The 23241-nt window shown below is 43.9% G+C and overlaps 1 protein-coding gene across 11 annotated transcripts in view; it reads right to left on the reverse strand.

Moving 5' to 3' along the window:
• TSC2 (TSC complex subunit 2) overlaps positions 1–23241 on the reverse strand; it is a 58151-nt gene that overhangs the window by 993 nt on the left and 33917 nt on the right. For 3 of the 11 annotated variants that reach the window (XM_074279524.1, XM_074279525.1, XM_074279526.1), the window contains exons 20-41: positions 22824–22946; positions 21558–21692; positions 21081–21270; positions 20321–20414; positions 19951–20053; positions 19404–19498; positions 17717–17848; positions 15518–15682; positions 14824–14973; positions 13185–13297; positions 12187–12402; positions 10737–10952; positions 9356–9424; positions 7387–7547; positions 4940–5445; positions 4092–4167; positions 3363–3449; positions 2654–2840; positions 1416–1555; positions 1075–1153; positions 542–633; positions 247–345 (exon numbers count right to left, since the gene is read on the reverse strand). In XM_074279524.1, the coding sequence (XP_074135625.1) occupies positions 247–345; positions 542–633; positions 1075–1153; positions 1416–1555; positions 2654–2840; positions 3363–3449; positions 4092–4167; positions 4940–5445; positions 7387–7547; positions 9356–9424; positions 10737–10952; positions 12187–12402; positions 13185–13297; positions 14824–14973; positions 15518–15682; positions 17717–17848; positions 19404–19498; positions 19951–20053; positions 20321–20414; positions 21081–21270; positions 21558–21692; positions 22824–22946 (3228 nt within the window). The remainder of the gene's footprint in view (positions 1–246; positions 346–541; positions 634–1074; positions 1154–1415; positions 1556–2653; positions 2841–3362; positions 3450–4091; positions 4168–4939; positions 5446–7386; positions 7548–9355; positions 9425–10736; positions 10953–12186; positions 12403–13184; positions 13298–14823; positions 14974–15517; positions 15683–17716; positions 17849–19403; positions 19499–19950; positions 20054–20320; positions 20415–21080; positions 21271–21557; positions 21693–22823; positions 22947–23241) is intronic. The other 8 variants (XM_074279529.1, XM_074279527.1, XM_074279528.1 and 5 more) reach the window with 8 other exon arrangements.

The raw sequence follows: 23241 nt of genomic DNA on the forward strand, positions 1-23241 counted from the left end.
TCCAATTTTTAAGGAGGCCATGTTTTAAACTTGGCTTTTTGTACCTAATGGTCACTACCCTCTCTGTATTTTTGTCTTTTCTTTGACCTCACACCTGAAAGCAAATAGGTCAAAAGACACATTATACAAATGAAGCAAGTCAGGGAACTTGTTACTCCATCCTTTAGTCTACACAAGGGCTCTTTTGATGTATATGTGTATGTGTACTCGTGTGCACACACACAAATAGCCCTGCTTCTCACCTACCCTGTGCCGAAGCCTTTTGATGTGGCGCAATCTGGCGATCCATTTGGAGGGATAGATGTCTGTAGGGTTTGACCTGCTGTGATGGACTTGGGATGCCATCTGGTTAGAAGGAGATTTAAATGGTCAATTGCTTAGCATAGGAATCATGGTGAAATGTTAAGATGGATGACTGAACCACTCCATTTAGATCCATCTGGGTACTGGCCACAGTTCAGTCTTTGCCCTTTCTCAACCCCATGAGTTCCTAAGTCCCTAGATCCCCAGATAGAATCAGGCTGAACTGGACAATACTCACATTTGCGTGCAATGCCATCTGGCGGGCAACAAAGGGCAGGTTTTGGTCTGATACAATTTTAGCCACACTGGTGTCCACAAGGCCTTCCATATCTAAAGGAGGAAAAAGCAATGTTGGAGTTTATAAAACTGTACAGCCAAGCTTCATAGGCCTTAAATTTCACATTCAAAGGCTTACCCAGATCTTCATGAGGTCCCTAAGTGGATGGAAGACAGATACAAACTACAAACATTACTCATCTGGCCAAGCTTACATGCTCCTCTTCCCTCCTTCCCCCCCAATTAGCTTCTGGCTGGATTTCAGACATACAAAGCCAATTTAAATTGTGTTCCTTTATCAGAGTCTGTGGATAGTCTGAGAAGTTCCCAGAAACTGCTGCCAGACACTGCTTTGGTCTTACAGCACAGAGATCTGCCAGCCTGGCACAGCCTTTATCAACAACCCGTCCCAGGCCAAAAACATGTCTGTAGCTAAATGGAATGGGAAAGGCTCGGTTATCCAAGTTCCCTTTCAGCAGAGAAGGGGCGCTTTACCTTTCCGACACTGCAGCGTGACCAAGTTGCATTCATAATCCAGGGGAGTGATTATCACATGTACAAAGTTGAACTGGCCCTGGGAAAAAACAAAATTCTTTTGTGGATATGTGAGGTTACACAAAGGCAGCCCCAGGCATTGGGTTAGTCATCTCAAAAGAGTAAAAACTCTTTGTGCCCAGACCAGGCCTTGGAAAAGGAGACTACATAGTAGTCATAAAGGATATGGCCCAGTGGGACTTTATTACTTCTGTTTCCATTCTATAACAAAAAATCCACTTCAATCTGGGGAGAGAGAATGTGGGAAAGGGAAACTTCAATGTTCCAAAGAGGATTCTTACCTTGATGGTACCCAGTTTGAAGTCTTCTCCAGAATCATTGTAGATAATCGACACAAAGTCATTCCCTAGATGCCTCTTCTTGTCACAGCGGTATTTATCTAAGTCTTTGGTGGGCATCAGAGTGGCGATGTGAAAGATAGCTGTGAACCAGAATCAAGGGGACATAGTGAGACTGGATCACAGGATAGGCTGGAGGCAAGCAGGGCTTGGGAACCAGCTGCTCAACCAGTACAATACATATTACTCCCTGCTTTCAAGCAATGCCAGGTGCCAGTGACCATTCACTGGAGAAGTTAAAGCTTGGATAGACTACTCCCATATTCAAGTAAATGGGATGTGCTCATGGAGGCATGGTGAGGGCACCTGCTCATCCCAGGAAGAATGAAATAGGAAAGATATTTTTTTCTGCAAAAGATCAGTGCCCGTCTTAAGCAGAGCTGCCATCCATGGCAATTTGCCTTGCTGGGTACAGATTATGCTGGCGGCGGTAGCATCATCAAGTCATTGGCTTCAAGAGACCTAAGTCCCGTACCACACTGCTCCCTTGACAAAGCTGGCACCCAACTGGGTGCATCATAACAACTCCTATAGGAATACAAGTCTAGTTCCCCTGCACCATTCAGTTCCAGGAGATTCTTAGAGGAAGGGAAGGGAATAAGCATTTATGGAGCACTTACTATATGCCAGGCACTGTGCTTCTTAAATACTATCTCACAACAACTTTGAGAGGCAGTGCTATTATTATTCCCATTTCCAGTTGAGGAAACTGAGATAAACAGAGATTAAGTGATTTGTCCAAGCTCACACAGTAAGGTTTTGAAACTGGATATGAAATCGCTTCTTCCTGACTGCAGGCCCAGGCTTCATTTGCTGTACCCCTGCTGCCTTCATTTGCCCAGCAGGTTGCCCAAACCCAGTGCTAGGAGTGGAGCACAGCCAATGTGCAGTCACAGTCTTCAGGGAACTTGATAATAAAACATCCCTTATGGAGCACCCTTCAGCCTCACCTTACCCTCACAACCCTCTGAGCACCTAATCTATCTTTACCAGAATCTCCTAGGAAACTGGGCAGGCTTTAACCACAAGGACATGGTCATAATCCAGGCTCAAGGCACAGATGGGTATTGCTATAGGTTAGGGAAAAACCAATGTTCTGTCTGGCTGTGACTAAGAAAACTGGTCCTTTGCAGGACTACCTGACAACCTTTCCCAGATAGGAGAAGAGAACTGCATCTTACCTTGCATGATATCATCATGCCAACAGTAGGTGAATTGCCCATCCTCTCCACACACATCCAGGCCTCCTAGGTAGATCTTGTCTGGCTGGCAATCTTTGAGTTCAATGAGCTTCCCCAAGCCTGTCAAGAATTCTGTGTACCTGTAGGAGCCATGCTCATTGGAGAGGATGGCAATCTCACTGTTGCTCTGGAAAATATCAAAGGTCCGAAAGATCAGGGAACCTTGGCCCAGCACAAGGGCAGGAAGCATTGCGATAGCCCTGCTGTCTCTATTGGAATCTGAGCCTTTGCCTGGCCCACCGGCCTCTCCTTCTTGGCACAGACTTTTAATTGAATTCTTTTTTACTTGGGGGCATATTAGGGGAAGGGGATGCAGCATGAAGAGGAAGAGAGGGGCAAGGTGGTGAGAAAAATTATAATGCTAATCAAAGGAATCTACCAGGACCATTCAATGGATTATCCACCCTAAAGTTAAGAAAAGGGAACTGAAAACATATAAACTGGAGAAGTTCATATGCACAGACACACCCACTGTCACATAACCTCTTCCCAGCAGGGTTTTAGCCAGTCAGGGCAGGATGGATGTAGGCCTCCCCACTGTGAGAGAAGTGCTTGCCCTTCAGTCCTCAGGCAAGATAGCCTCTGGGGTTCCAGAGGGCAGCAGCTATTAGCCTTGTGCATCAGCTGGCACATGTCCAGGTCATCTTACCTGACCTTCTCCAACATACAGGACAGCAATCTTGTGGGTATCATAAGAAGGAATCTGATCTAGGAGCTGCACGGATTTTTCGAATGTCTGCAATCAAGATGGCAATCTGATAACCCAATGGTGAGACAGAGGTCATCTTTCCCGAGACCTTTTCACCCCCCACACCAACTAAGCAGACCTAACCTGGAGCAGGCAGGAGGGAGGCAGGAAGAAACAAGGAATGAATGCAGGGATGGGAATGTTCAAGCAAAAATCTCAAGGCCCACAGAATAAAGGGCATGTCAAGTGGGGTGGGTACTAAGTGGCCAGGACCCCTGAAGGCAGGTCATGGGGCCCTTACTGCAGTCAGCCACAAAGTCTAGTGAGTTAAGTGAATTTCCATCACAATCCAAAAGTCCTCTCCTGGAGATGTAGGAGGGTCTCCATAGAACTTTTGTTTCAGGAAATGAGCTTGTCTCTCTAGGATTTGTGCAAATGGCAGGACTATTTAATTTGGGGCCAAGAACTTGGGAATCCCGTCACATCCCATAGCTAAGCCTCAGTGCCAAAGACCAGATCCTATGACTTCCAACAGGAAGAAAATTCCAAGAGGACCCAGCCCAGTTGAATTAGAAAAAGGGGAGCTCCAGAAACTTGGCCAGTGAAAATGTTAGGACTCCTTCCACCAGGAGGGTGAGAGGTAGTAAGGGTTACAGAGGACTGCAGGGAAAGAAGAGGATGCCCACCTACCTCAGGAGGCAACAGGAGTGGCTTGTTGGACTCATCTCCAAAGAAAGGGGAATGATAGAGCTGCAGGAATACAAAGCTACAGAGAGAAGTAGAAAAGGTATGTCAACAGAGTGGGGAACTTGGAAGTGTCTCTGCACACATCCCACAAGGAAATAGCCAAGCTGCCGCTTCCAACTTCTATGGCAACTTTAAAGGAAGGCCATGACCCAGTTATATCTACCTTGAAAGCACATGGTCACAGGACCCAAGAAGACTGGAAAACTAGAAGTCACATTTCAGAAAGCCAGGAGCAGCTTTCTCGAGGACCCTGAAGGAACAATCTCTGATCTCCACAAGCCGTTTGAAATCTGTTCATGACTACCTCTTGCCCTTCCCTCAAAGACCCAGTTCTGCTTCTGGACAGTGCTAGCAAAAGCTTCAGGAACAACCATCTCGACAGCCTTAAAACAGAGAGAATATAGCTATCCCTCCAACCCACCTGCCCTTCAACTGAAGGGAGAACCTACCTCCCTTCTAAACCCAACCCTCTAGTCTATCTCTAACTCCCACTACAACCAAGCTGCTGATTAACTTTCTGGCACCTTCAAACAGTTACTGGGCAAGCAAATATTCACAGGCAGACTGTTGTGTTATTGTGTAGGAAGCCTGCACCTCCTAAGAATGTGCATGCTCTAGCTTCCCAGGGGTAAAGATGGCCCAGACCCAGGCCAAATGAAGGCTACCCCTAGGCTGCTTACAGTGCTTGACAGAACTGCCAGGATGGCAGACATGGCTAAAACAAAGTGAAGCAGAGCAGCTGGCTGCCCAGGAAGACAAAGAAAGAGGTACCAGTCAGATGTGCACAGCACCTGGGGTTTATCCCGGGCACCTTCTCTGTGTTGGATGTGGCAGCTCTACTCTTGAAGGCATCCTTCTCCATCTTCTTGCCCCTCCTTGAGGGGGCTGAGTCAGAGATGGTGTAGCCCCGAGGTCGGAGGCCACTTGGGGAACGTGGTGAGCTTGAAGATGGCATTGCAGCCTCTTGCCGGCCTGCACCAAGGCCTCGGCTCTCCTCCCCTGGGCTTGGCCAGGTGTTGGTGCCTTCCCCTTCTAAATTCCCCGACTGGGACTTGGCTTTGACTTCTATGCTCAGCTTCCCAAGGTGTCCTTTATCCTCAGCATCCTTGAGGACATCCTGCAGGGTCTGTAGCTCGGGGGAAGAGCTGGATTTGCTCAGGGGCTGAGAAGGCTGGAAGGAGTGATCAGCTATGGGCCTGCCATCTTCAGAAGAGACAACTCTTTCAATGGGAATCCCCCCTGTTATGAGCTCTTCAGAACGGAAGGATTTCTCTTCTTGACTTGAAGTGGAAGAAGACTAAATGAAATCATCCAAAAGAAGATTTTTAAGAAAAACATTTACTTCCAAAGCCCTCAATGTGGTTTTCACTACATTCAGTTCAGGCACCTGGACTACATTAAATAGACCAGTAGAAGAAAGATGGTGGTCTCTTTCCCAAGAAATTTATGCTTTCTATAAACTGAAAGCATGGGGAAAGAGTACAGGATAGATAGTTCCCTTGGGAGTCTCCTTCACGTGGTCTGGGCTAGGATCACTTTTCCCTACTGGGCTAATACCCTATGATAGACAGAAAGCAGGAGTCAAATGAAGTGTGTGTATGTGATGGGAGAAGGGGGATTTGAAGGTCTATAAATTAGAAGAGCAGTACGAAATGAGGGCTAAGAAATCTCCTTCTAGACCTGCATCCCAAATCACTACCATAGGTCAGTGCTATAGGTATCAGGTGATAATACTTTAGAAAAACAGAATGGTAGTTACAGTCTAACTGTAATACAGTCTCTGTATTAAGAGAGGAGGTTAAAAATTCACAGATGATTTTCTAGTCATATGGTCCCCTTGGGAAAGAGGGAAGGTACTATGAGGAGAAAGTCCTGTTTCAAAATCACTGAGATGTTTTCCAAAGTTGTCTCTAAAAAAATCATATCCTAGAGTCAAGTGATCCTGCTTAAGATTCAGTCCTATTGCTCATTCATCACAAGATCCTGATCCTTGACCCTTTCCCAATATCTTTTTTCTCATGAATTTCCACATGCCATTTACATATTTACAACATTCAGGATACAATAAGGATGAAAGATGACATTTCTTCAAAAATCAATTGTCACAGGATTGGAGTACAGAAGGGTATTTAGATTAACAGAAAGGAATATAGATTAATGAGAATGGGAAAAAGAGAGAGGGAAAAGGTTGGGGGAGAAGATAAGGGAGGGAACCATTGGTGAGGAGAGGTTAAGTAATAGCAAGGCAAGTTAAGGATTCAAACTAAAATTAAAAAGTTAGAATGGATAGGAAATAAGAAACATACACAAACAAAATAACAAAGGACCAGGAGTAGAATTTATTAGGGAAAAAAAAAGTAGGGCTAGTAATGATAGATCAGAAAGTCAAACTTAAAAGATTTGATCAGGAAAGAAATCTACACTATTTACCAGCCATATTAATATTGTTTTGGATGAATGTCAATGTATCTGTAAATGTGTATATATATATATGTGCATGCATGTAGGTATAGGTAAGCATGTATATAAATATATGTGGGTTATGTGGGTGGATAGGTGTGGGTTGAATGTGTATATATGTTTCTATATATATATAAACATATTAACATATCTGTGCTTAATTGTAGCCTGCTTGAGAGAATAAAAGGGGGAAAAAATAAAGTAAAAATTGCACAGCAGAGAACAAAAGAATAACTTACAGGGAAGCAAAGAAAAGATGGACAGTTATGAATACAATGTCTTCTATTATATATATGCCTTTTTGAAATAAAAATTCATTGTTCTATATAATCCTCCCTGATGTTCTGTTGGGCACATAACAATGATTTTTGTTTTCCTTTTTCATTTTTTTTCCCTTTCCTTTTTCTACTTTGTATTTAGTTTTAAATAAATAAATATTCTTTAAAGATCAATTGCCACCTGCGTATAATACCAAGTCACAAAAACCAACTGAGAACACCAGGCAAGAAGAAGCTATCCAGAATAAGTATTCCTTTCCTAACAGGATAGTTAAGCAAGGAGATTGCACGGCAAATCAACACATGACTGGAAAGTGAGCTCTATCATCATCTAGTTGGGAACTGAATGCTCATGGATACAAGGATAACATTTTGGCTTACTAAGGAAAGATTTACTTTAACTGTGCAGAAAACAAAGCTGGATGAAGCCAACAGACACTCCAGGAGTGAATGAATAGTTCTTCTTCTGAAGGTCAAACCCAATACGTCTGACAACTCACCCTACTATAGACATCTGGAAGTTTGCCGAACCTCTCATCACTTGCAGTTGTCTGAGAGCCAATGGCTTCAAAATCATCTATCTCTTGAGATTCAGATGGTGAATCTGTCTCTCTCAAGCCCACTTCAGTTTGGCTTCCTTCTTCAAGGACAACTGCAGATTCTACCAAGAAACAAACAAAACAAATAAGTGTCAGAGATTGGATAAGCCCAAGGAGGACTCCTTCTGCTCTGCAGAAGTGTCAGCCTTTTCCCTACCACAGAACAGGTGGGTAGCCATAAGAAAGTCAGCATGTGACCTTCAAAGGGCAAATCAGACTGATCAACATACCCTCCCTTCCCTTATAAAGACCTTGATCCCTTTTCCTTCACTCATGGCCCCAATGGACAATATTGCCTCATCTCCCCAAAATCAATCAGTTCAGCTTCCAAGACCCAGTGAGGAACACAAGGGAAGAGAAAGGTCTATCCATGGTAATATCTTTTCTGTGACTGAAGTAATGGGCAAGGAATAACATATTATCCCAGGTTTCATCAAAGCAGCTGGGAAAGAAACATTAGGTCTATGGCCATCTGCCTGGGTCACCCTGTATTCCTCATCAGGGCATCAATATACATGTGCCTCATCCCAAAGGTTGAAGGGGAGACAAGGCCCAGGTATACTAATCAAACTCAATGACATGCAGTTAGCAGTAGACTGGCACCACCACCCCTCTGTCTTGTGATCCTAAGATAAAAAAGTGGAGGCAGACCTGAATCTCATGTATAGTAGAAAGGTTAAATGAAACCTGTGTCTACAATACACAGTCCTGTAGAACTCAAGAGTCCACTGGTTTCTCTATTATTTGGTCTGAAGGAAAAGGCTGACATGTAAGAAGTTTAAAACAAAGAACTGGAAGACCCATCTAAAAGGCTAATATTTGTTTTCCAAAACAAAAGGTAAAACTAACTTGAGCACATTAAAAAAAAAAAAAAAAAAAATCAGCAGAAAGTTGCTGAAGCAGGTTTTTTTCTGAATGGATTCCAGCTCCCGGGAGCAGTTATTTAACAGAAGCAAGTAAGGAGTTAGCGCTGCACACACAGGCCTTCTAAGAAACGTGCTGATCTGGTTAGCTGTCCAAGCCAGAACCCATTGCACATGGCCTCGGTCACTGAGCTTTCCTAACTGGCCCAGGATCTTTCCAGGACAGCTGGAGTTTCTCTATAGCCATGGGGGTCACAGTGCCATGGAGACAAGCAAACACCCCGAGCCAGGAGGAAGCTGCAGGGGACCACAGAGCAAAGGCCATCCCAAGGCCACGACATGGAATAGCCGCTGATCTGGGGACTACCACCCATACACTCTTCCCAGGATTACTGACACAGGCCGCCAGAGGGAGCTACAAGAGCTGCTCATGACCCGTGGGGAGAACAGAATCATAAGATTCTTTACTTCATCTGCCTTTACTTCACAGTGCAAAATTTTGATAAAATCCAAATGAAGGACAATTTGATTTTTATTCTTTTATTCCCTACAGCCAATTAACCTGTAAATGACCAGGCAGGCGCTTCCACCAGCTGAGAGGAAACAGGGTCTGCTGTGCTACAGGGCAGAGAAGATAGTGGGTCTTTGCTCTTTCAGCAGAGGAGTAACTGGTGAGTAACTGGCTACTGTCATTCACATCGAGAAGCCAGAAGCCAGACCACTGCCCTGAGGAGTCAGACAAGGGGCCAGGAAAAAAGGGTCTGTCTCTTTCCATTTCAGGAATGGAGCTCAGCTGAAGAACTACTTCCGAGTGGCTAACAATCGCAAATACTGTTTCTGGCATGGACTTCTTCATGCTAGTCAAGATCCCATTCACTGAGAATCATGAGACCAGGTACAAACAGGAGACATGAAAGGGAGGGTGATAATATGAGGGAAATAGTGTCTAATGAATCAGGTGTTCTTCTATGGCAAATACTTGTTTCCTTAAAGAGATAGAAATATACCTGCCCAGGAAACGCTCCTATGCAACTTTCCTTGACAACTGGACTGGTACATGGAAGAGAAAGAGGCCACTGCAAAGGGAACCACGTGAGCAGCTACATAAAAGAGGAAGGAGAGACTACCCATTCACCACCCCCCCCAAGACACACACACACATGCTAACGATCATACAAACACAAACACACATAGTCACACACACACACACACCACAGCAGAGAAATTACAATGACTAAGAACCCTTAAGTCCAAACCAAAGTCAGCCATAGTGAGCTATCTGCAGGGACCCTCAGCCACCCCAACACACTGACCAGGAGGAAGGAGGGCCACATGTGGGCTCACCGACAGAAATTTCTATGGTTTGGTTAGTGTTAAGCCAGGCATTTAGGTCCCTGACCACCCCTTCTTTATTTCCCTAAATAACTGAGAGTACAAATCCCACTGTATTTGTATTTTCAAAGACAAATTTCAGGAGAGCCTTGCTAAAATGATTATAGAATAGAAGGCAAAGGTTCATCTTTACAGAAAGCTCACATTTACTATACTCCAAAACCTTCCAAAGCAGGCAGCTATCCTCAGCTGGCTGGGTGCAGGACTCTCTCTACCTCCCACCATGTGCCTGGGGCCAATGTGGCCAATGCCCATTTCCCAGGGGATGAACTCAAAGAAGAGCGTGCTGGACCTTGGTCAGATTTAACAAATTTCTACCTATTTCTATTTCACAACTGCTACTCTTCCTTCTTGCAAGCCCAGACCCTTCAGCACAACATGGAAATTCTGATAAGGGGCAGTCTAGAAGCCCATCCATCTGATACTGTCTTGGCAAGTGCAGCTTCTTAGGAAGTCAAGCCCTTTTAGACCAGGCTCTGTTCCATGGAAGGAAAATGGAAGAATGGAGACTAGAAATGAGAACACTCCTGATAGCTTGAATTGTGGTGAGAGGTAAGCACTAACCAGGTCCCTTCTCCCTTTCCTAAAGAACACATAAATGAAGCAAACTTCAGGGAATTACTGCCACACAATAATCTGCCAAAACAGGTTTTGACAAAATTTTCCAAATAAAACCTGAGCACCAGGTGGGGTAAGAGTCATCCAAACGCTTTATTTCCCTCAAAGACTAAAAATAAAAGGAGGCAAACACTATCCTCAGGCGAAAACACCTTTGGATAACCTCCACCCACCTAGTCTCTCCCTTGGGCCTTGGTTCAAGCTGGTGTTTTTTTCTGTGAAGCACTAAGGCAAGACATTCAATCAATGTGCCATGTGATCTCAAAGAGAAGTAGCAGGTCCATGAGAGAGACTGCCCTGCAATAGCCCCAACAGGCACTCTCATGCTATTCCCCCCTCTGACTCTGCCCCCAAGACCTAGCCAAGGCCCTTTCTCACCTGTATTGGAACGCTGTAGGAGAGAAGGCTTGTCTGTCCCTGTAGTGAGACTAGAGGATGGCACTGACAAGGACTTATATAGTGCTGTCTCCCGGTGCTCCTTAAAACGTTCAGCTGCCATTAACGCATTCGATAGCTCCTGTAGGGGCATGTTGTTGATATCTGAAGAGAATGGACTTAGAGGGTTTTCTAAGCTCATCAGCCAGCTGGTATTCCCTAGGAAGAAGCAGTGTCTTTTAAAAAGCAGAAAGGGTCATAATGTCCCAATAGCTACATAAACCAGTGATCTAAATTATCTATTAAAGAGTCACAGTATCTCAAAGATAAGAGATAATTGGATTAAAATCCCAGTCAATTTACAGATGGGGAAAAAAAGGCTCAGCTACTAAGTGAAGCAACTTGCTCAGGGTCACAGAGCATTTCAGTCCCAGGTCTGATGGCTCTGTCTCCAGGGCTCTTCCTCCTAAATCTGCCCCCCACAAATTATTATTAAGTAAAACCATCTGAACTGTCTTCAGTTAATTTAGGCATTTTTCATGTTAAGTAGTCCCTAAGGTAACTATCAAAATCAAAAATCATTTCACAATTTCCTCTATTTCTTCTAGCTCATAATTTTAAAAAGTAATCAGCTCCTGTCACAACTAAGCCATTACCAGCTAGGGCACAAGTATTCTGCTTCTTTTAAAGAAAAGAAAGTGAGAGGCTTATGGGCAACAGCCAAAGTGAGTAGTAAAGTCTGGGGTCCCAAAAGGAAAAAGCCTCAAGACTCTCATCTACCTCAGTCTCAGCACAGCAACTGTTTTTTTTGTTCTGGCCTGAGTGCTGTGAAAGTGTACTAATTGGCACAGTGAGGCCTTTCCCATCCAAGGTGGCTTGTGGAGACCAGCTTGTAGGGAATATGACCTCCCCAAGGACTCAATGCCCAACACCATCCTGCTTCTTGCCTCCCCTTTCCTATACCAGCCTCTGCTTCTAAGCAGGCTCCACTCCCCCCAGGACACTAGGACCCCTTGTGGCTGGAACCCCAAACACAAATAAGACCACCAGGCATCAGGCCCATGGTAAGTATCTTTCCAGTTAGTCCACTGTTCAAAATATTCTGGGCACTGAAAAACTAAGGCCAAAGGCTGGTGCCTGAAAGATGCTGAATCAACCATCCAAACCTTCTACTACCTGACCAGGGTTTCTTGGGATCTCCTCACTCATTGCCTTGTAGCTCTACGTATCTAGGGTGATTATGTGCCTAGCTCCATAATAAACCAAAACAGGGTGTTCCAAAATCAAGCATCTTTTAGAAAATTATCTTCCTAACTACTCAGGAAGATGAAAACAGGTCTCAGATCCTAGCAGCTCTGTTTTAGCTGCTAAGTTTTAAGCAAACCAGGAGGGAAGTACCTGCTAATGTGTAGATAAACCAGGAAGCTATACTTTGTCAAGGACAACCGAATACCTGTGGGCCTCCGGACCAGGATCTCAGCCCAGCCCTGGGTGAGGAGGGGCACATAGGCAGCCAAGTTGGTCTTTCCCTTCTGTAAAGGGGTTTGGGCACTGGCAGAAGCCTTCTCCGTCCGAGCGGTGGGTGTACTCTGTAATCCTGGAGAAGCAGGACTGCTTGGGAAGTGGGAGGTTGAAGTGTCCAAGGTATTGCCCCGGAGAGCATGGCCTCCTGGTAATAGAAAGAAAAAAAAAAAAGCTAAGATACATGTCAAGAGATGAATGCAGCCAACCACTGTGTGCTGCCAATTTGCCAAGCAGCATCAGGGAATACATAGCATTAAATCTATTAGCCATAGCTACGCAGACAAGCAACAAGATCCCACTCCCCTTATGCTCTTGCTACTCAAGGGACATCAAGTTAAAACAGGGAGAAAAGGAGAGGGGCCTCTCTCTCTCCAAGATGGCCTATATTCTCTTCTGGCTATCACTTCCATGGACAGGCTCAGGAAACCTGAGACTAAAAAATGAAGTGAGTTGTGCTGTTTCCAGGAAAAAAAAGGAGCATTTGCAACCACAGGCCCTACCCAAAGGTTTACTTTCAAATTACCAAAAAGAGAGAGATGCTTTACAGATAAGATTATAAGCACATCTAAGGTTCTTTCTGCAGGTGTTTCTAAGGAAACACCATAATAAAAAAAAATGAACCAAAGACTTTTAGAACAGGAAGATGGCAAACACAGTCTGGTATATACATCAACAATGTATTTAAAAAGCATGAGACACAAGTTGAGGGTCCTGTCTTCATTTTAGAGACAGTAAAATCAAGAGGAATGATTTCCTAAGAAGCACCAGGAGTGTCAGGCACAGAACATAGTGGGGTCTAAGACAGCCCTTATAGCCATCTTCCACTTCTTTAATCCATCTTTATCGCAGTCAGCCCTTTAGGGAAGAACTGGGCTCTAAAACCACATAAACCAGGAAAGAAAGAAAGAAGAAAAAAAGTTAGCTTACCTGACATAGACCGAACACGGTCTCGAGATCCTCGGCAAACTTGCTGGCCAGCCTGGGACTCTAATTTGGCTGGTGCTTCCTTTGTCTGTCTCACTTGCAAATTGGGATCTGTGCTGAGAAACACACAAACAATTCACAAGTTGGGCATCAAGGATAAAACAAGGTTGAAACTAGGTAGAGAGCAGATAAGTCAGTGAATCGGCAAATATTTATTAAGGACCCATTATGTGCGAGGTATTATTCGAAGCACTGGGAATACAAGGAAAGACAAAAACTAGTTGCTGCTCTTAAGGAGTTCACAGTCTAAGGGGCAAGAACCATGCAAATAGATATGTACAGGGTAAACTGGAGAGAATCTTGAAGGGAGAAAACTAAGATTAAGGAGGACTAGAAAAGGGTTCCTGTAAAAAGTATGACTTTAGCTGAGATTTGAAGAAAATCATAAAAGTGCAGAGGTTGAAATGAAGAAATTGTTCCAGATATGGGACATGACCAGTGAAAACACCTTCAATCAGGAGATAAAATGTCAAATGCCACAAACTGCCAGGCAGTCAGTGTCACTGAGCAGGAGAATCTGTGAAATGTGTAAGAAGATGAGAAAGATAGGAAGAAAGTAAGTTTAGGGGGTTTTGCTAGTGAAAAACAGGATTTTATAACTGATTCTAGAGGAAGTAAGAAGCCATTGGACAAACAAGAAGAGACAGAGAAGAAAGAAAGAGATGAGAGAAAGAGACAGAGATACAAACAGAGAATTTGTGAGAGACAGAGAGGGGGGGAGAACGGGGGATGAGAGAGAGAGAGAGAGAAAGGAAGAGAGAATGTGCATGTGTGTGAATGTGTGAGTGAGACAGACACAGGAATCTGGGCTTTAGGATCCCTTTAGTAGCTGAATGATGGAGAATGGGCTGGAGTGGGAGAGACTTGAGGCAAGCAGATCCAACAGTAGGCTAGTGTAATAATCTAGGCATGGGGCGAAATCAACAGGCCTTGGCAACAGACTGGATACTAGGGAAAGGGTAGTGATAGAGTGAGGAGTTTAGGTGACTTTTCCTCCACAGGAATAGGGAAATCAGCAAGAGGGAAGAGTTTGGGAATAAAGATAATGTTTTGTACGTACTAAACTGAATCATTTAATTTAAGATATCTAAAAAGTAGATGGAGTTGCTTGGCTGGAGGTCAGAAGAGAGGTTAGAGACAGACAAAAAAAGATCCGAGAATCATCTGCAAAGAGATAACAGTTAACTACATGAGAGCTGATGAGATCATCAGGTAAAATAGTATAGTGAGAAAAGAGATGAAGTCCCAAGAGAGAGCCTGGGGGAATACCCAAAGTTAACATATATGATGTAGGTCAAGATTCAGCAAAGGAGATTAAGAACGAACAGGGAGACAAGCAGAAGAACCAGGAGAGAGCAGTGCTATTAAAACCTAGAGAGAAGAGAATATCAATGAGAAAAGAAGAGAAAGCAATATCAAAAGGCCACTAAGAGGTCAAGAAGGATAAGAAAAAGATCATTAGATATGATGATTTAAGAAATCATTGGTAACTTTGGAGAGAGCAGTTGAACTATGCAGTCAGAAACTAGATTGCCAAGAGTTAAGAAGAAGGTGAAAGGAAAAACGGTGCTTTTCAAGTTACCTTGCTTCAGTGTTCTGCAGCTCCCCAGAATCCAGGCCTAGCAGGGACCTGGTCCCAGTCCCAACACTTGTTGTTACAGTGATTAGCTTGTTTCCAACCAACCAGGTTTTGGTTCTCCCTCCAGCAAGAAGAAATTCTCCCACAGGTGACCTGTAAAGACAAAAACCTAGAGGGTATCGAAGAATATTTCTTAAAATCTTTCAGAGAGAAGTTCAGCTTTGGTATTTTGGGGCTAACAGAAAATAGCCCACTCCATAAACATTTGTTGGTTATATCATAAATAGGATCAAGGGATTATAGTTTAGCTATGTGTGGATCTTTGAAATCCCTCCCAATTCTGAGGTTCAGAAGGGCTTGCTTCACCCAGGGTTGAGCCTACAACTACTACAATTTTCTGTGACACCTGAGCAAAGTCATCTACATAATGCCACAGGATCAAACTTATAAGCATTCTGCTCTGAAAAACGTTTATTGAAAAATGGATTGAGGTGAAAGTCTGAATAACCAATTAAACAAAAACAATGGCATATGTATTCTTGTCTGACTTCTCACAGGGGAAGTGTGTATGTGTATGTGTGTGGGGGGGGGGGAGTGTAAAGGCTGGAGTAGTGTTGCACAGCTAGATTTAGTTTTCACTCTGAAGGCAAATAATTTCAAACCTGACTTCTGCCAAAGACTATATGTTGGTTCCTACCTTTTGGGTACAGCTGTGAAATTGGAAAAGACATATCTGGCCATCATATCCAAGCAAGTTTCTGTGAGTTCCAGGTGAAGGTTTTTTAGGTTATCATCAGCCTGAGCCATTGAATTCTCATCTGCAGAGCCCAAACTAGAGCTAGTGATAGACGTCTGTATCCTGCTGAAAAGGAGAACCACGGAAACTAAGTCAGGAGGGCAAGGGCGCACCATGACACGCTGCCTGCCACCTGGCTTAAAGCTGTAATGCATGCATGGGCTTGTGGGGAGGACCCTCTGGCCAAGCCCATAAAGAGCCAAACCACAGGGCACGTTCTCTGATTGGCCCCATCTTTGCAAGTTAGCGCCGACTGCATCATCCCAGAGAGTAAAGAAGAAGGCTGATCTTGGCACGCCCAGAGACCCAAGCTGGATGACAGACTTTAGGAAAGATGTGAGGCAGGGTGTCAAATCTCAGTGAAGCACATTGTTAAAGTTTGATGATTGTTTTAATTGCAGAAAGAGGTTTAGTCATGCACAAGAATCATAACTCTGGAGTACATTCATTAACAAAAGATTGCATTCTGCACACAAAACCAGTGTTTGATTGACATAAGCAATCCTGCCTTCACCATGCCAGTGCTGAAGACACTGACACAGATCAGGTCACAGGCAGCACCCATTCACATTCAGACTTAGTTCCTATATAGGGGCCTATTCCCTCAGAAGTGAAATAGGGTCTTATCTGACTCAAATATCTATGATTCAAAAACCAGCTTTTAAGGCTTTGACTATTAGAAAGGAAAATCCCAAGGCCCTTAAGACATACCCTGCAATTAGAAAAAGAATTTCTTAGAAAAGAAATGAAAATGAATAGGAGGTCATGGGACATGTTTCATTTCAACCATTTCATGCTCTTTTGCAGAACAGTGGAAAGAATATTGGTCCTTGGAAGTCAGAAGAAGGTTTGGATCTCATTTAAACACTGTTACCTTGTGGTTCTGGGCAGGTCCCTTCATCAGTCTGAGCCTCAATTTCCTTTTCTGTAAACTAAGGCTAATGCTACTTGTACTGCCTTCCTCATAAGGGTTTTATGAGGGAAATGCATGGTAAACCTTAAGATGCTATAGAAATGTGACTTATTATTGCTTTGACTTGTGGGGAGGCGTGAGGAAAAAAGGCACACTTAAGCCACACCAAGGTCTCATTCAGATGGAATGGGCTGGGGGGAGGCAGTGGCAAGGGAGAGCAAGAGAATATAAGACATCCTAACCATTTGTAATAGAGGTTCCAATCCCAGATCAAGGTAGTAGGCATTCCTGCAGTTCTGAAGGGACATTTTCCAGAGGAGATAGAGGGGGCGGCTCTGCTCTTATTGTACAAATCTGGGCACTTTCTATTATGCAAATCATTTGGAGAAAATTTTCTGGACACCCTACTTGTTAATCTCCCTCTGAGTGAGTGTTTTTAGCCATGTCTCTGACACAGAAAGACAATGGCAGGGAAAGAACAAGCCTGGATAAAGCCCATGTACAGAAAAAGCCATTTTAACTTCTCCCAAGGATGTGCGTATGCGCACGCATACACACGCACGCACACATGCACACACATGCACAGCTAAGACAACACCATTACTATTTCCTGCTAGGCGATATATAATGTAGACCTTTTTTAAAACAAGATTCAGAGGACCTGACATTGAGGGCAAAGGGCAAAGGGCAAAGAATCAAGAGAACCCCATCTCATTGGACAAGCTCTCCATCAGTTGAAAATATTAAATGATAATTCTCCCTCCGGGGAAATCCACTTTGGAGAAGCTTCTGCCCAGACCCCTGGCTCTCTCAAAGGGAAAGCTCTTCAGCTTCTGCTTCCTCAGGATCCTTCCCAAGGATCCTGCCCCTGTGCCCAGCTTATTTTATAAGTGTTTGTAACAGAATGCAACCTTTTTATCCTTCACTGTCAGGCTCTCCTCTGCAAAGGGAAGGGTGCATTCTTGCTGGTAAAGCCCCAATGGCCTATAGTCTAGACCACACCCAACCACGCACTCTGTGCGACCCTTCTGGACCCTCCAGAACTAGTTCCAGGAGACCTCAAGTCTCTACCTTCTACAAAGACATGCAAGAAGCCCCCATGCACCACTCCCCCCCACCCAGCCGCAACACTTTGCAATGGCCAAGCTCCAGAGTGTGCGCCCCCCTCCCTATGAAAGCACCACTACCTGCGAACCACATGTTCAGACACACTGATGCTGCGGGACCGGAAGGCATCAACTGCAGAGCTCTCTTTGAATTCCTTCACGGGAGGAGAGTTATTCAAGCCTTGCTTGGGGGGTTTGGCTATCCTTAAACTACTAGGTGAGGAAGCACCAAGCCCCAAAGAATGATGATTGCACAGCTCACAGGAAGGGAAGGAACCATTGGAGGAATGAAGTTGAAAGGTCACAGTTCACAGGGTCAAGATGGGGATATCCCCGAGGGTGAGGCCAACAAAACAAAGAAACGTGCCAAAAGGAAAGTTATTGAAAAAAAAGGGAAAAATACAAAGGCATAAAATACATTTTGTAACATGACCAAGAAAACATAAAAGATTGAACACATGGCATAAAAACAAATGACGTTAGTACAAATTAAACAGGCATGGGTCAGAATGAGCGATGGAATACGACACTGCACTGACCAGGGGAACATTTTAAGACTCAGGACTGAACCTCCAATAGGCTCTGAAGGCCCAGACTCTTTACCATGAAGAGGAGAAATGCTGACACCCTAATGTAGGGACATACTGGAGGTGAAGGCTCATTAGGCCCAGATGGAACTTAGAGGAAAAAAAGAGACCAGTTCCTAGGCAGGGACACAAGGTGACTGAAAATGAGCTACCTTGGCTGCCCATTGGGTCATACTAAGGCCCACTCCCCTCTCCAAGCTTCAAGGCTTTTGGAGAATTTTCCCAAGCTTACCCCAAAGTAACCTGGTCATACTTCAAAATGCAGTATTCCAACCTAAGAAGGGCAAAAAAAAAGCTTGGGGCAGAGAGGGGAGGCAGAGGGGAGTAGGAGGGGAATGTCAAATGAAATGCAAACAAGAACTAAAAGGACCGGCCGAAGCCTCTTTGCCCATCTGGACAGGGGGAGAAGAGCTTTGATGACAAAGGAGAGCATGTTCCCTAGTTAAGAGGTGGAACAGACAATCAGGTCAGAGAGCGCCAGGGGGACTGGCCAGCTGGCCCCTTTCCAGACACATTCCAAGGCAGGACACAGCTCCACAGAAACCAAAGGGCTCAAACTAGACCTGCTTTGACTTGGGAAAAGGAAGGCAGTCCCCAGTCCCATAGCTCTTCCTTGCTCTGGACCAGCTATATTACTGAGGAAGGGCAGGACAGCATTCTGCTTATGCTAACCTTGGCAAGTCAAATGGTCTCCACTGCCCCAACACTCAGGCAATGGAAGTCTTAGAGGAGAAGACATGAGAGCTACCTTTAATGGGGCCCCTTTATGATGTGCCTTAGGCAGTGTCATCTAAGCTTTAGAAAAGCAGAGGTGGTATGTTAGCTCAAATTGTGGGCCTTTAAACTTTGTGACTCCATAAGCCCTGCAAGGACACAATAACATACAAGGCATCCCATATTGGCACATGTTCCTGAGTACTGCACCAGCCATCTTCTCAGAAGCTTCAGTGTCTCACACACAGGAGATTGCTTTCAGTCAAACACTTTCTGCATCTCTATATACAATGCAGGCAACTTACATTATGACTCTATTTTCAGGCTACTAAACACACAACAAGACGCAAAGTCACCCCTCTGGTCCTCTCAATCTACACAGAGGAACAGAGGATAAGACCAGATCACACAACAGTCTCCCCTCCTCCTCCTAACCACATATGTTCCCTTGAGAGAGACTCTTTTACCTTTTGGGCCTCTCATTAAGGCTTGTACTCCGAGCTCTGAAGCTATCCTTTTCAGGGGTGTCATCAAAAGACAGAAGAACATTGGAGCGTAAACCCTATTAAATGAGAGAATAACTTTAACACCTGAGGGATTGTTCATTAATAAGGACTGCTCCTCTCAAACAGCTGTATAGCTCGATCCATGTCTCTATTTTCAGTCATTAATTGAAATTTTTAAATACACTTGTAGGCTGTGAACTCTATAAAGAAGGCAACTTAGCCTGATAGACCAGATTAATTAAACACACTCAATGGCACTCCAGCCCCTCAGCGCAAAAAAGAGGAATGTGGGCCCCAGGAAGCTGAGCACTAGAGAAAACCATCAAAATACCTCAATCTAGTTCAGTGGAATGCCCATGCCTATGGGCCTTGGAACACCCACTCTTCTCAAGTACCACTCTCCCATCTCTAGCAATCTCTTAGCTATACTCTGCAGGCTATTCAGGCATAAATAGACCATTCTGGTACTCAGGGCCCCTCATACTTGGGGACTGGGAAATAGCCATACCTTGGTGATGTAGGGAACAAAGTCTTTTCGAAAGGGCAAACGACATCTGATGAACCACATGGCTATAACGTGATGAGCCAGACATACAATATATTGATTGAATCTAAGAAAAGAGGAAGGAAAGGAAAGAACTGGAGGTTATTCTTAGCAACCAAAAATAAAAAGCATTTAGAACTTCCAACAGCAAACTAGAAATATAAAGGTTATAACTAGTCCTTAAAGGCTAAGCAGTAAGTGAGCAAATTTTGGCAAATCATTTGTTCTAACATTAAGGTGGGTCTTCCATCTGTATATACTGAGATATGCTATTTTCAAAGGAAAAACCTCGGACGCACCTCACAAACTATAGCAAGCACAGTAAGTAACTTACTTGGAAGGGTTTGTGTATGGCAGGGAGATGGCAAACACACTTGCATACTGCTCAGCAGCAAAATTCCTGTAGAGATGAGGCAATCTGGCTAAAGCTGAAACATGATGGGGAAAAAAGGGGTCAGGAAATTTGGGCCTTGATTTATCAAATGGGAATCACAAAGCCCTGGCTGGCTGGAAGCTGCTGGTAATGGGAGGATGTGTGGGGGGCATACATACAAATAGCATGTACTGATGCACACACACATTTAACAAACTGCACACACATCTGTACACTTGTGCCTCTCAAGCTAGTTTTCAAAAGCCATCAAAGTACTCGAAGCCAAGGAAATTCAAAGTATTCCAAAGTCATTCAACAAACATTTAAAAAGCATCAAGTAGAATATAAAGAGCTCTGTGCTAGAAAAGACCTCAAGTTCGAGAAATTTTCCCTGCTCTCATAAGGCTTATAGTTTGACAGGGAAACAATGCACAAATGCAGATAATTTCAACCCACAATTGCCTATAAGCAATATATCAGAAAAGCATAAAATACTATGTGAAGTCTAAGTGGGAAAAGCTGTTCTAGTTCAAGAGAGCACAGGTAGGAATGGGAAGCACACAACAGACAACCTTAAAAAATTCTAAGGTCAACTATACCATCTGATACCAAGTCCACAACACACCTAAAAAGGCTTCTTTGGATCACAATTCTAATGAATGCAAGACTAAAGACAGCATTGGGAACATGTTCATTCTGTCTTGTTACTTAGGCCACTTACTGGAAAGGAATTCCAAGAGCGGGATAGCCATGTTGGCTGTTGCAGAGATGTGGGTGAGCTTTACAATCAGAACTGGCAATGCTTTGATGATGACATCTGGCATTTCTACACTGCACACTGACAGTGCCACAACACACTGATTAGCACACCGGTAAATGAGGCCATGCTCCAGGCAATACACCATCTCCCGCTGAAAGGACATTGAAGAGTTATTGATTTGAAACACAAAAAGGGAAGACACAATGACTTCACCTTTCTAAAAGTTCTTGATTTTAACAATTTCAGGCTTTACAAGAGGATGGCTAGGAGGGTCAGGTCCATCTGAAGCAAAGGCTGCACTTTCTAGCACATAATAGGAAGAAGTGGGGGGATGGGTGGCAGAGGGAAGAATTTGGGGGTTTATTTAATCTAAGCTGTTATTCAAGGGACTCTAATGTTAAACCACTTCTCTCCTGCAAACTCCCTTCTGTTTTGTACCTGTTTAGTTTTATCCAGATAATTATGGTAAGAAATCAATGCTGTCAGCACTGGAACCACTGCCAAGTGTAAGTCTGTTCGAGAGAAGCCATCAGGAGTGCCACAGAGTCGCTCAGGAGTCTTTTTATCTGAAAGCTAACAGAAGATATGTGCTGGTTAGTGCACCCCAATTGTGCCAAAAGACCAATGGCACAAATTTCAGGGGTGGATAAGCTGGGGAAGGGAGACAGCTGTATTTTAAGGCATGAGAAGAATCAGAGCCCTAGGATAAAGTCTTTTCTCGCCAACAGTTGCAATGTTCCCAATACTGGCAGGCTCCAGCAAGGCATAAACTCCCTTTAAGGGATGGAAGAAAATGTCAGGTACAGCATATGTTCTACCAAACCGCCAAAATCAACCCAGAAGCAAAGAGTGCCAGAAAGAACGGAGAGCTTGAAAAAGAAAGTTGCTAATTTGCTTTCAAACAATTCTTCAATCACTCTGTAAGGTAGATTGAGAGTCAAGTCAGGTTTAGGCTTCTGACTCATGGTTCTAGAACTGGAAGAGAAATCTAAGGTCATCTAATCCAGTGCTTATCTGAAGCTTGAATTTCCTCTGTGACATAACTTGGCAAGTATCACCTCCTTAAAGATTTCTAGGAACAGGCCACTCACTAACTCCAAAGACAACCCATTTTATTTTTGAACAGCTCTAAATGTTGTAAGTTTTTCTCAAAGCCTAAATCTGTTTATCTGTAGCATCCCCTTGACAATTCTTGTGTTGGCCTGTAGGCCAAGAGGGGAAAAAAAAAATCTAATCCGTCTTTCACATGACATTCCTACAAATACTTGGAGACAGGGACCATACTTCTTTTTCCTCAACAACAGCTATAACATATCTCTAGGCTAAATATGCTAAATATGGATTTCTTCCACTGATCCTTGTAAAATACACATTCAAGTCCAATGGATCTAATAAACACTATTATCTCACCCTTTGAAAAGAAGGCATAAACCCATAATATCTTCTTTGGGATCAAAGCACCCAGGCTATTCTGACTGCCTGTGAAGGTACTTGATGAACAAGGTTCAAAGCAAACAGAAGCCTATTAATGAAAAAAGATTCTGGTCTGGTTCATTGTCTGGTGCTGCCTGCCTTCTAGAGTTCAGATTCTCCCTGCTGAAGAGAGAAAGTCATCTACATCAACCTGCCCCCCTCCAATACAGACCTTTTTTCCATCAGGGAACACTAAAAAAGCTTACAGATATCTGAAATGGGAAACTTTACCATTGAGCAGAGAGCAGAGGAGAGCTGATCTACATTGCAAGAAGAAGTGAAAATGAGAACTTTATATCGAAGGGACTCAGGCAGCTTACTAAGAACCAGTTTCAATACTTTCCAGTCGGTCTCCTAGGGAAAAGAGAGGAAGAGTCAGTTAATGCTGGATTTATGAAATCTCTGCAAAGATATAACATATATCATCAAGTCAGGTTCCATTTAAAGGCCTAAACTTAAAAAACCACCTACACTGCTCTTTCCTGGTCTCACTGTGAGTAGGTCTGCTGAAATCAAGGCTTCTGTTCTCAGTCTCTGTGATCCTATGCAATGGTATGCTATTGAAAGAAAAGGCTTCCTGAAAAGTGCCTTCACATCCAAAGCAGACTTCAAAAGAAATGATGGGACAGGTGGGAGAAACCAGGCTATT

The sequence above is a fragment of the Sminthopsis crassicaudata genome, chromosome 1, assembly GCF_048593235.1.
Source record: "Sminthopsis crassicaudata isolate SCR6 chromosome 1, ASM4859323v1, whole genome shotgun sequence".
NCBI classification, from domain to species: domain Eukaryota; kingdom Metazoa; phylum Chordata; class Mammalia; order Dasyuromorphia; family Dasyuridae; genus Sminthopsis; species Sminthopsis crassicaudata.